The sequence below is a fragment of the Acanthopagrus latus genome, chromosome 20 (genome assembly GCF_904848185.1).
Source record: "Acanthopagrus latus isolate v.2019 chromosome 20, fAcaLat1.1, whole genome shotgun sequence".
Lineage (NCBI taxonomy): Eukaryota > Metazoa > Chordata > Actinopteri > Spariformes > Sparidae > Acanthopagrus > Acanthopagrus latus.
In genome coordinates, this window is record NC_051058.1 from 11,050,713 (window position 1) to 11,063,034 (window position 12,322).

The following is a 12,322-nucleotide window of genomic DNA, read 5'->3' on the forward strand; positions in this document are numbered from 1 at the left end:
TATGTATGTTGTCTTCCACTGTAGAGAAAATACTGACTTTTTACACTTTTGTTTACATAATCATAATTTTCATTATGTCATAGCACCTGTTCAACCTCACATTACTTTGGACCTACCTCCATGTGACTGTGAGTGTGTGGCTGTGTGTGTGTGTGCGCGCACGTGTGTGTGTGTGTGTGTGTGTGTGTGTGTGTGTGTGTGTGTGTGTGTGTGTGTGTGTGTGTGTGTGTGTGTGTGTGAATGTGAAGCCACCCATCACCAAGTCTACCATCAACGCTGTCACCCTGCAATGTGACGAGATCAGTGCTGGTGATGTAGGGCCAGAGGGGCGGGGTTTACTCGGTATCAGGGGGCTGCCTGCAGACATCTCAGCATCCATCTAACCTTTTTAAGGAAAAACATACATACACAGCTCCGATTACAAGCCTCTTGCCTCCCTCCCCGCCTCCTATTGGAAAGCTCTATCTCATGTCCGTGCCACCTTCTCTCGATCCATCACCCCTGTCCTGCATTAAAGGGTATATAAGAGGGGCGTTAAGCTGTCACACAGCAGAGCCAGCAGGAGACTCATCGTCGCACTGAGAGAGACATCAGGAGACAAGATGCCCACCACCACGAGGATCATCTCTGACAGCAGGAAGTTGGATAAAGGTGATCTTTCACTTTCTGCATTTTGCACAATTTGGAATCTTTGGTCTTCTCGCTAAATCCCAGAGTTTTATTCAACACACCTTTCTAAATCTTTTAGAGTCTATAAACCTGTAACTGGGAAGGCATTATCAGCAATGCTTTTAAAGTGCAGTGATTTAATAACCCCAGTCTTCGTGTGCAGCAGTGAGGCCCATTTATTATCCTCTGAGGCAGATCCTGAGTGAGCGGGTCACTGGAGTTTATGTCTGGTGCGAAAAGCGCAATATTTCACCGGCTGATTTCACGCTTGTCTTTATGAGGGGCGCATAATGGTTTTATCGCCTGGGAGCGAGGGTCTGCTGGTGTCAACATCATCTGCATTAAAAGAGATTTAACATGCTGTGCGTATTAACCGACTGTATAATGCCAGGCTTTAAAAACAGGGGACAGTAGAATCGTCATCTGAACTGTAGTCTGACTGTGACAGGAAAACAAAGAGCTTTCAAGCATAACTGTTGGCTTTTTAATGATAGGAGCCGTGCACCATGATGAATAAATGCACCTCTTTACAATCAGAACAGGTGCAGTGATGAGTAAACACATCACAGTCAGAAACATTCATTGAACTCCTGTCCCAACACAAGAAACAAGCCCTGTACAGATTGTCACCGTGGGTTTGTGGTCACTTTTTAAGCTCGAATGCCTTGCACGGTGTCCGGTTGTGATGAGAACACACAATGCGGTTATTCTCATCCCCTTGCGCTATATCCAGAGGTGGCCTGACATTCCCTTGCCCGGGGCTCCCTCGGCCTCCAGTCAACGCGGAGATAAATATCGGCTCATCTGGACGTGGCGCGCATACCACGTGGCGTAAAAATAACCGTTAAGTCTGAAAAATGCGGATAATGACAGATGAGCGGGGTTTAAGCGTACAACTTCACCTTGAACCCCTTGATCTGGGTGTTTAAAGATCCAAGCAAAGCCTGGAAACAATGTCTTACAAAATTCATCCATTTCGGCTTGCCAAGATAAACTTCCATGGGTGGTCCGGGACGATGCCAGTGCACAAGTGATTAATAGATTATTATGGAGATGATGCCGCTTGTTGATATAAATAAAACGAATAACTTGTGTTGACATCTTAATGCTGAAGGGATTAAGTGTCTCCTCTTCTTGGGAATACTTACATGTGACACCAAAGTATTAGATACCAAATTGGCATTAGGGATAAGCCTGTTATCCGTCTCATCAATTACTACTTCACGGAAAGTTATCGAGATTCATTTGAGATCTAAATGCGAGCAGACTAATTAATTTTTTCATCTGTAATACCATAAGCCTCTTTTATGAAAGGGTGTCCCCTACATAATTGAATCAAGGGAAGATGAGCAAGTGTTAAAACCCTCGAGTAAGTGCCCTTTAGAATACAATTAGTCACTTTTTGGAAGACTTTACCCAACTGTCTGGGTTGTTGTTTACCTCAGTAAACAAATGCTGGGTCCAGGCATGCAGACCATGTCCCACCGCTCATCTGATAACCTTCCCCCGGGCTGCACGCTAGTCTGACCCGAGTCAACCCTGCAGCGTGTGAGGCGTCTCGATCCTTTCAGTCACCTGGCATGAATCAGCCGCCGGCTCCAAGAAGCATGCAGCCGCTGAAGTGATGATCTGACAGAGGCAGATGGTTTTTCTTTTAGCAGCGGCTTGCTCCATCATCTCTTGAGACACACCTGGCGCATCCCTGCTGTTGCTATATAGTATTTTTAACAGCCGGGTTTATGTTGATGTTCACATAGGCTGCCTTGGTGAAAACAAATGTTGTTTTTCTTTTGTTTGTTTTTTTTGCAGCCAGAAAAGCCAAAGCTGGAAGCACACCTGCAGGTAAGTAGGACTGTTGCCTATCACAGTTTTTTTTTTTCTTTTAAAAGGAATAGTTCAACCAAAAGTAAAAATTTTGTTTTTCACAAACCATTTCTGGAGCTTCGCAGTGAAACCGCATGGTAGCATTCTCCCTAAACAACTGAAGCAAATGGGAAGAATGTAACAAAAACAACCCAACAAACATAAAATGGCATCATACTTCTGGTGTAAATCCATGTCTGAGGATGATCAAAGAGAGTAAGATTTTATTTGAAATGATGTCATTTAAAACCCTCTATAGCAGAGATCTTGGCTAGCTGCCAGGCTAAAAGCGTTAGCATGCACCCCGTCTCAAATGGGTGCAGGAGACCACACGTCAAGGGTGTAAATAACAGGGCTTTTAAAACAAATACCCATCTACTTCAGTTGTAGCAGAGTGCTGCAACACTGTTCTAGAAATGTTTTGTGGACTAAGAAACTTAACCACTTTCCCTCAGCCTGATTAGATAATGACTACTCGTTTAAATGCAGATACAATCTCATCCGTTTGCGGTTCCTCTTGCCTTGTGTGACATACGTCTGATGTTGCTTTGTCGCTCCCTCCCCAGAGAAGATCCCGGCCTACGAGCCAAATCTCCCTGAGCCAAAATGCAGAGCTGATCTCATCAAACGTGAGAGTCTTACTCTTTTACAGTTTTTTTTTTTTCCTTTTGAAAAAAATCATTTGGTCCAAACTTGGATTTCTCATATAAATCATTGGTAAATTCTGTTTATTCAGACTGGTTCAACCTTTCCCTGGATGACAAGACAGCCAATAAGGTGCTGTGGATCACAGATGGCGGTGCTAAGGTGGCCCGTATGACCGATAATGTCACTTGTCCCGTCCTGGATAGACCAGAGCGATATGAGTATGCTCCGCAGGTATAGCCTGATGAAGTGCTTAAAACTTGTCATCACCATGTCATAACCAGTACAGTTTGATGTGTTATGAATCAGATCGGTGTGACCTGTCATTATTTAAATCCTGAGCCAGCTGGCTTGACACTGCAACCCAGAGAAGGGGAGGCTGCTTTAAATTCCTCATAGCAGCTACAATAAATCACAGGTTGTGTTGGATTACCTCTAAATGACTGTCGTTCTCATCCGCATTCCTAAAGGTTCTCTGCAAAGAAGGCATCCTGGGCTTCCGAGGCTACTGGGAGGTGGAGTTTTCGGGATGGGTCGTGGTCGGGGTCGCCTACGAACGGGCGGGGAGGAGGAACAACGAAGGACCCTGCGGCCTGGGAGAGAATGAGGAGTCCTGGGGACTGGGCTGGAGCGGGTCCTGCTACAATGCGTGGCACAAGAGCCACAGCATAGAGATCACGGAGATTCCCAAGTGCTCCACAATCGGGGTCTACCTCGATCAGCCTGCCGGTATCCTAAATTTCTACGCCGTGGAGGAGGTGAAGGAGGGAGAGGAGAGCACAGGGGGGAAGGAGGTCAAACTTTTGCAGCAGGTCAGGAGCTCCTTCACGGAGAAAATGTTAGCGGGTTTCTGGGTGGGGAACCACTCACACTGTCTGATCACAAAGAAGGAGGAATAGGGGACGGAATCAACATTTCTAAAAGTTAATCATCATGAGCTGAGAGAGGCGTGAAACTATGTCATTCTTTTTGTAAGAAAGCTACAATTATGGTAGCTGTAAACACAAAATGACTGGACAACACCAACAACCACTGGAACATTTCCATTCATATAAGCTTGTATAAATCCTATGCAAGTTGTAATAGCTGAAACATCAGTTCCCATGAGATATACTCCTTATTACCGGCAGATCTGAGACTGATACAGAGTACCTAGGTTAGCATGTTTCAGTAAAAGGTAAAGTCCAATGACAATCAGCCCACTGTTCTGGACTTGCCAGGGACAACCGGACCACTCAAGGCTTATACTGTAATATTTATGTGTATTTCTATCACTCCATTGTTTTTTGCTTGTAAAGAATGTACAGTGTTACCCACTTTGCTATGAATGTATACAGAATGTTTGCATAAGTTCGAATAAATAATAATCTTGAGACGCAAGTGACTGAGACGCATTTTGTCCTGGACTGATGAAGCATCTCCGATTACAGAGTGAACAGGTGTTGTTGTTTGACTCTCTGCAGCATGCGAGCTCACATCTTCATTTCTTTAAGATGGGCTTTTAGCAATACAAACATGGTCAGTCATAAAATATCCACAAATAAGCTGACCAGGCCTCTCTTTATCCTATCCTGGTCCAGGATCCAAGTTCCCAGAGACGAATCCTAGTTTTACACTGAAGAATAGGCTCACCAATGTCAGATGTACATAAAGTGGTTTGCCCTGATAATCCGAATAGTAACACAATTAGAACTGAGTGTGTGAACTGCATAACACAATAACAAACAAACACACTAATAAACACACTAAAGACCTTTTTTTACATCTATGAAGTTGGTGCTGCTGCTACTGTTGTCTGTGTTTGGACACCAGCAAATTTTGGGGGCCCTTTTTTATCCTCATATCCAAGAGATGCCGCAAATGATGCTGCCATGAAATTATCCTATTAATCATGCCCTTGCTGCAAGGCTTGGTCGATCAGTTATCTTTTAAGAGAATTTTGAATAAAAGGATACTTCAGCATGAAAGAAGTGTAAGCGTAAATTAAAAATAGACAAGTTATCTGGGCCACGGATGATCATCTATCACACATACATCTTCTGTGCAGCTTGACTGAGATGTCTTCTTTGTGGTTCCTCTTCCGCCTGTGCCCCTCATGTTGACAACACCGACAGGCCCCGTTTCTGAGTCTTACTCTGAGTCCTGTTTGTAACCATCTTCTTGCTTTTCTGGACACACTCCTAAAGTTTCAGGGGTGTCAAATGCCACACGCTTGCCTCACTTATATCCATATGTCAAAGTCAAGCGCGTACAGCCCTTTTTACCCCCCGCTGAAAGCCCGTTCCACTGACCTCGACACCTCTCGCAGACACTCCTAAAAACGCCCAGGGTTCATCTTGCCTGCGGGTATAAAAGTCAAGTGGACAACTTTGCGCTTTCACTTTGGATCGATCGTTGTGCAGCATTGTGAAGCCTCTGGACGAGGATTATCAGCACGCAGCCTCAAGATGCCAGCCAGACCCAACTCTGCAGTAATCCTCTCACAGACCAACAAACAAGGTACAAAATACAACCATTCTATTTACATTATTTATACATTCGATTTATGTGCATTCAAACTAACATGTTATGTATTTGCAACATGTTAATTGAGTTATTGACAGATTGGCTTGTCCAAGGCAGACCTTCGTTGTGTATTTACAAGATGATGCTGAACAGATTTCACTCAACATCATGGCCTCCACCTGCTCTTATTTGGATGGTGGTAGCTGCCACGTCAAACACTCTGCGTCTGATTTTGTCGACTCAGAATTTATCCATTTCAGCGATACTTATGCATGGAAAACGATGGTGCAAGCTTTTCAAAATAAGACACACTTGTCCTTTAGCCTCACTCTCAGTTTTTCTCAGGTTTAGGAATAATCCAGATTCTCTATTCTTGGACCAAGTGCTATGCTAACGCTAAAATTCAGCTAAAATAAAGTATAGACAGACTGTCAGAGAGTGGCGTCACACGTTTGCATGAAACAGGAAGCGACTCCTAACATCTTCGCAGTTTAACCTTTGACCTTGACCTTTTTAGGGAAGAAAATTAAACCCAACAAGAATGAGAAGACAAATGCAGGTAACGGGCGTGACTCACACCCTGGTTTATTCATACTCTTTATGTGAGCATGAGTACTAAAACCAGTTTCCTATACTTGCAGAAAAAGTTGCTGTCTACGTGCCAAACATCCCGGAGCCAACGAGCAGAGCTGAGCTCATGAAGCGTACGAGAAGATTTTCTTCTTCTCACCTTATTTAATGCTCAGTATTGTTTTTTGATTGTTTGTTTTAAAAAAAGGCACTGCTTAATCTCTCCTTTAGATTGGTTGAATTTGTCTTTGGACGATAAAACTGCCAACAAGATGCTGTGGATTTCTGACAACGGGTCGAAGGTGTGTCGTAGAACTGAGGAGGTTTGTCCCGTCCTGGACAGACCGGAGAGATATGAGTACTCTCCACAGGTAAGTCAGAAAACATACATTTACATGACCTTCATATGATCAGAACGACTTCTCGGTTGAATTCTTGTTTTCCTGTTTCCTTCGAAGGTGCTGTGCAAAGAGGTTATCTGGAACATGAGGGCTTACTGGGAGGTGGAGTTCTCAGGGTGGGTGGTAATTGGAGCCACCTACATAGGAGCAGGCCGGAGGGCAAACACCGGGCCGAGCGGCCTTGGAGAGAACGAGGAGTCCTGGGGTCTGTGCTGGTCAGGAACGCGCTACCAGATCTGGTACAACGGCATAGACAAGGACATAAACAACATCCCTTATTGCTCCACCATCGGAGTTTATCTCGACCAGCCCGCAGGGATCATAAGCTTTTATGCAGTGACCGGTGAGGGAGCGGACAGGGAGGTGGAGCTGCTGTATAAAGTTAAGAGCACCCTTGACAACAAGATCCTTCCAGGTTTCTGGGTGGGAATTCAGTCGTCATGCACGATATTAAAGAGGCCGAACGAATTCGCTGAAAATGATCAAAAAAGTGTTGTGTAAGTGGTTTTATAAGGGGTTTTAACACTTCCACGTAAACTGCAGCTGATGCTTTATTCCTTTAAGTCTAATTAAACACCTAAACTTGTGTTTAATCATAGTTAATTTATTGTGCATCAGTTTTATTCTGTTTGTGAATATTGTTAAAAAAAAACAAAAAACAAAACACTTGTTAGACTAATCGTGGTTTTCTGAGAAACTATTTTCCATTTTTGTGTACTTCTTTTGCTGATAACCTCCTATTGTATACTGTATTTCTGGTGCTTTGGCATCAGATCGGATATTTATGAACTTGTTATGATGATTATGATTGAGTGGCTTGAACTATGACCATGAATAAATGCGTATAAAAAAATTTGCTTTTTAATCAAAAATGTGTGTCCCTTGTCATGTTTATCATTTATGACTGCAAAGATTTCATTTTGTCACATTTCAAGTTTGATAACTCCAACTTTGTTGTGGCGATGAAAGCATCAAGACCCACAGAAGTTCATGCACGTTTTCAATAGCTACATGACCGTTTAAAATGAAATAAACCCCTGAGTTAATTTGCGGCTTCTCATTTTTCTGTCTAATGGCTGAGGGAGTCTGTGTATTCCTGAGATACTGTTGCACACACACTTTAAAGTGCACACAGCATCGATCCCCTCGGGAGAGAGAGTCACTTCCCGCTGGGTTGGAGGGGCTCACGCTAATACGCAATAGGCTTCAGCTCCAAGATCACTTTCCTGCACTGACAGGTGGCCCTAAACTCCCGCCGCCCTCACACCTAAAGCGTCAGCTTTGCAGGAACTAAAAGTGGGGCACCCGGACAAACAGGGAGCGTTCACACTTCTTAATGCCGAGTGCATCACGCAGACTCATTTGAGAAGCGCCAAGCGGAATCCCAGCGAGAGACTGCACAGAAGTCACGGCCGTATTTCATTCATTTCAACTGATGTCATTTCTCTTGCATACTGTACAGTGAAGGTCATGTGTGGCCGAGACAACTATACAAACACGTATGAAGACATTTAACCCAAGCTCCCCTCAGCTTCACAGAGCTTTATAGCAAGTTTTAACTTATTGTTTAACCGTGCAGCCCACAACTTTTCTTCTTTGGTTCTCTTAGCTGTCATAGCAATGACATCACCCACAGCTGGCAGCTGTTTTTAGCCAAAAATGCTCTTAAAACCCACCCTGCTAAGCAATAAAAAAAGGCAGACGGACACAGTTGACAATGAACTGGTGAACATGGTGAGGGATATTTCCCTCTGTGTGAGTGGAGTGGCCCACCACTGTTTACAGTCTACCTGACAAAAGCACCTGATCAGGAGGAAAGATCACCTAAATTTATGTCACACAGTTGATTTGTTGAGCCATTCTTTGAAACTTAGGAAGTAAAACTAATAACTTTAATTTCTTTAAAAGTAAGGGGTATATAGATAATCACTGGGTGTAAGTCAAAACAAGAAGTATGAGGAACAAACAAAGCTAAGAAAACAAGAAAGGTCATTTCAGGGTTAAAGGTGCACTATGTAGGTCTGGGGAAGACATTTTAATCAGAGGAGGAAGATCTTAAACCACTGAATAAACTGATCAAGCAAACTGACCCTAAAGGACGACTCAATTTAATGCTGTTTTACTTTGTTTATATGTGGCGGACCCTGCCAATTTTTTAGCGTCAAACAGTGTTCTGGGGACCTTATTTTCCCTCTAAGAAAAGCTAGTTCAGTTGTGGAACAGATGGATATTTCTGAGTTTGAATTATCATTAATGGTGTAAATATCAGAATTCTGAGTTTAAATTTCTTCCCCAAAATTACACAGTGCCTTTTTAAAACAGCTACTGGTGATAGTTTTGTTGTTGCACCATTGAGAGGATTAAAAACAACTTCAGCATAATCTTATTTGGAAAAATTCTGCCATTTAAAGGTTAATTTTAGCCATGTATTGAGGCCAAAACTTCAATGGTATACTTGATGGATATCGACTGATTGATTGATGCATATTTGCACTGAGGAGAATGAGTTTGTCGCACCTCGTAAAACCATTATGGAATACACTCCATGAATTTAAAAATAATGTTTACATGTTCGTTTCATGGACATTAAAAAAACAAATATTTAGTTACATGACTGCATGTATATATAACTGCTGAAGCACACTTACTGTAAGTGTGATTTATGTCGGGGTTCCTGTGATGAGTAAGAGTGAGAATTTACAGTCAGTGAGCTTGGCAGTTAAACCCGTATGACAGGTACAGGACATCCATCGTGAACCAAAGAAAACACGGCTCGAGTCCATGATCCGGGAATAATCGCGGCCACAGCTCCAGTGCCCCACATCTTTGAATCTGGATGGACATATGTGAGGCATGTGAGTGAGAGGTAACTCTAAGCTTGTGTCATGAGCAAAGGCTATATAAGTGACACGTATAGCATGACATATAGGCCGGAGTGATGAGTGTCCCACATTTCAAGCTGCTACGTGCACTACTTAGCAATCAATCCCCAATTCAATTCAAGTTCAATGAAAAGAAAAAAAAAAAAACGTATTTGTCTAATTTGTCCCCGGTGAGCAATTAAAGAAAATCTGAATACAATCTGAATAAAAGTAAATAAAACATGTGAATGAAAGTTTAAAGGTGCACTATGTAGTTTTGGGGAAGACATTTTAATCAGAAAAGAAAGATCTTCATTGAAAACAAAACTGACTTGAAAGACTTTGTTTACATGTGGCGGACCCTGTCACCCTTCCAGCTTCAAACTATGGACCTTCTTTTACTCTGAGAACAGCTTGTTCTTTCAAATATAGATCATATAAACATTTCTGTATTCTTACCTAATATAATGTTGTAAATTTTGAAATTCAGTGTTTGAATTTCCTCTCAAAAACTACCTGGCCCCACTTTAAATTAAGCAATACAAAGTCATTTTGGGTCCAACTTACATTTGACTCTGAAAGAAATAAAACCTCATATTGACACTTCTCTGTATGCAATCACTTGTGCAGAGGCACGATAAGCTGTGTTCAGTAGCTGCTTGTGAATTACATCGACTCAATGTGCTCCCGTGATGTTATTCCCATCTTGTCCGACACCACCCTAACGATGATATGCAGCACTCATTTATTCTGGCACTATTGGTCCCGGCAGATTTACTGTCAAGTAGCCATTGGCCTGCGTTCAAACTGCCTACAGTCAAACGCGTCCTGGTGGGAGCATCAGTTACACGTTCACTCGTTTCTCTGCCTGCAAATGTATATGTGCGTGACACACATGCACGTATATACACCACAATCACCTTCTCAATGCCGACTGTCTGTCCTAGACATGATTACAGATACCAGTCTAGGACATGTGTCGCTCCAGCACATGACACTGTGATACTGGGTCAAGGTCTGTTTATGGTTTTACTTTTTTCACATCACCAGTGTAATTCAAACTGGTTGTATTAAGTCATTTCAACACGTGGCTCTACTGAATTTTCCGAGCTCATTTCGTGTAAGAGCAAGTACAAAAAAACCCTCCTGCATTGACTTACATTGTGCTTAAACTAGAATTGGACCATTGTTTTTTAATCGTATAATTAAGGAGTAAATGTTGATTGCACATTGTAATGGCTATAGACTAATCACACCATCTGCATTTAGATTGGTTCCCTATTGACTTTGCTTGCACTGTGGTATTCCCTCTGCTACCAGGCACGAAATCGGGCACCGCCGCAGCCTGGAACCATTTCTATCTGCTCCCCTGTCTCCATCAGAGACCTGATGAATGAATAAACTTGTGCTTGTCCTCCTGTGCTGTTGGCAGTCGCAGCACTAAGTAAAAACAGAAAGCGAGACAGTTGTTTTTACAACAGTGGCGCCGACAATAATACCACTTGGAAATGCAACTGGGTGATGTATACAGCAAATTTAGTGGTACAAACAGACAAGCGTCTATGTTAAGGTGTGGTGCTAGTATTTGTATTAAAAGAGATATAGATATCATTTAAGAGCAATAACAAGTGGTCCATAACAAGGTCCAGTGTTGTGTTTTTTGTTTATAATGAATTGCTCCTTTAATCCAAGAAGAATATATTCAGCAGCTCTCATACACAGTAACACTGTTTACTGTTTTTGTGTATTCATGTACAAACTTGGTGTGATGGAAAAACCAGTGTTTAGAAAGATGCTTGTATGGCATTTTTATTACTATTTGACACTCCTTTATAGTTCAATTCTACCACATTTCAGTGAAATATGGCATGTAATTATACTATATTTAAACAACATAAAAAACTGTGATGAGCTTTCTTTATACATTGTGGTACATAGTGATAGATTTCAACACCCAGCCGTGAACAGCATCATCAGAGAACTGAAATTGATGCATCAGTACTATTAATGAAATACAATAAGCAATGATGTGTTTCTGACCATTTACTTGATGTTTTGTGTAGATTTTGGTAAAATACTTTGTATAGTCCTAATGCACAGTACATAACCTTCACTTGGAATAGTGTCTTTGGTTTGATGTTGCTATATGGACCACTGTAACTTATGCAAATATGTCTTTCTGTACTGTTCCTTCACCTGTGAACACCTATTTTTGGTTGATGGACTTTGTAAGACTGTGTGCAGTGGAAGTGTGCAGCGTATATACAACCGTGATCAGCTTAGCCCAAACTGATGAATCAAAAATTCAGAACTAAAGAACCATTGATAAGGAAAAAAATCTTCAGTGGATTACGCCTGCTTCAATTTGGGAACCCTGCAGCCTGTTCACCTGTATTCACTGACTCTTGCAAGTAACTTCAGCGTCTTACGTTTATAAGCAGAAACTTCTCTTACTGCAGGATTTGACAATTAGCCAATCAATTAACTACCCATCAACTTATATCAGTGCTCCATCTATCATCTGATAGAAAACATCAATACAGTACCAATTTAAAACATCAATATATTTATTCCCAAAAGATAACATCATTTTTAATTTATCAATTTTCTCCGGAAACTCCCTAACTTCCCCCTAATCCACACCACACAAGTCACACTCCCTCTAGGAACTTGACCATGACAGGATTCTGAACAGACCTTGACTGTTTTGGCAGTTCCCTGGGTTCGGAGGAGGATGGCCAGGAAGTTTCTTTTGAATATGATGTGTTTTTGTGACTCTTGAAGTAATGCCAAATGACAACAAACAAC

General features: G+C 42.1%; 2 protein-coding genes across 2 annotated transcripts; both read left to right on the forward strand.

The window, feature by feature from the left end:
• Positions 1 to 440: 440 nt before the first annotated feature.
• On the forward strand, positions 441 to 4,550 carry LOC119009946 (stonustoxin subunit beta-like). Its single transcript, XM_037081701.1, has 5 exons — positions 441 to 651; positions 2,479 to 2,511; positions 3,099 to 3,161; positions 3,269 to 3,411; positions 3,648 to 4,550. Exons 1-5 carry the CDS (start codon positions 603 to 605, stop codon positions 4,074 to 4,076), a joined length of 717 nt encoding a protein of 238 aa, XP_036937596.1. The 5' UTR covers positions 441 to 602; the 3' UTR covers positions 4,077 to 4,550.
• Positions 4,551 to 5,624: 1,074 nt separating this feature from the next.
• LOC119010210 (tripartite motif-containing protein 16-like protein) lies at positions 5,625 to 7,154 on the forward strand. Its single transcript, XM_037082184.1, has 5 exons — positions 5,625 to 5,676; positions 6,200 to 6,241; positions 6,324 to 6,386; positions 6,484 to 6,623; positions 6,711 to 7,154. The coding sequence occupies exons 1-5, from the start codon at positions 5,625 to 5,627 to the stop codon at positions 7,152 to 7,154; spliced, it is 741 nt and encodes a 246-aa protein (XP_036938079.1).
• The last annotated feature ends 5,168 nt before the right edge of the window (positions 7,155 to 12,322 follow it).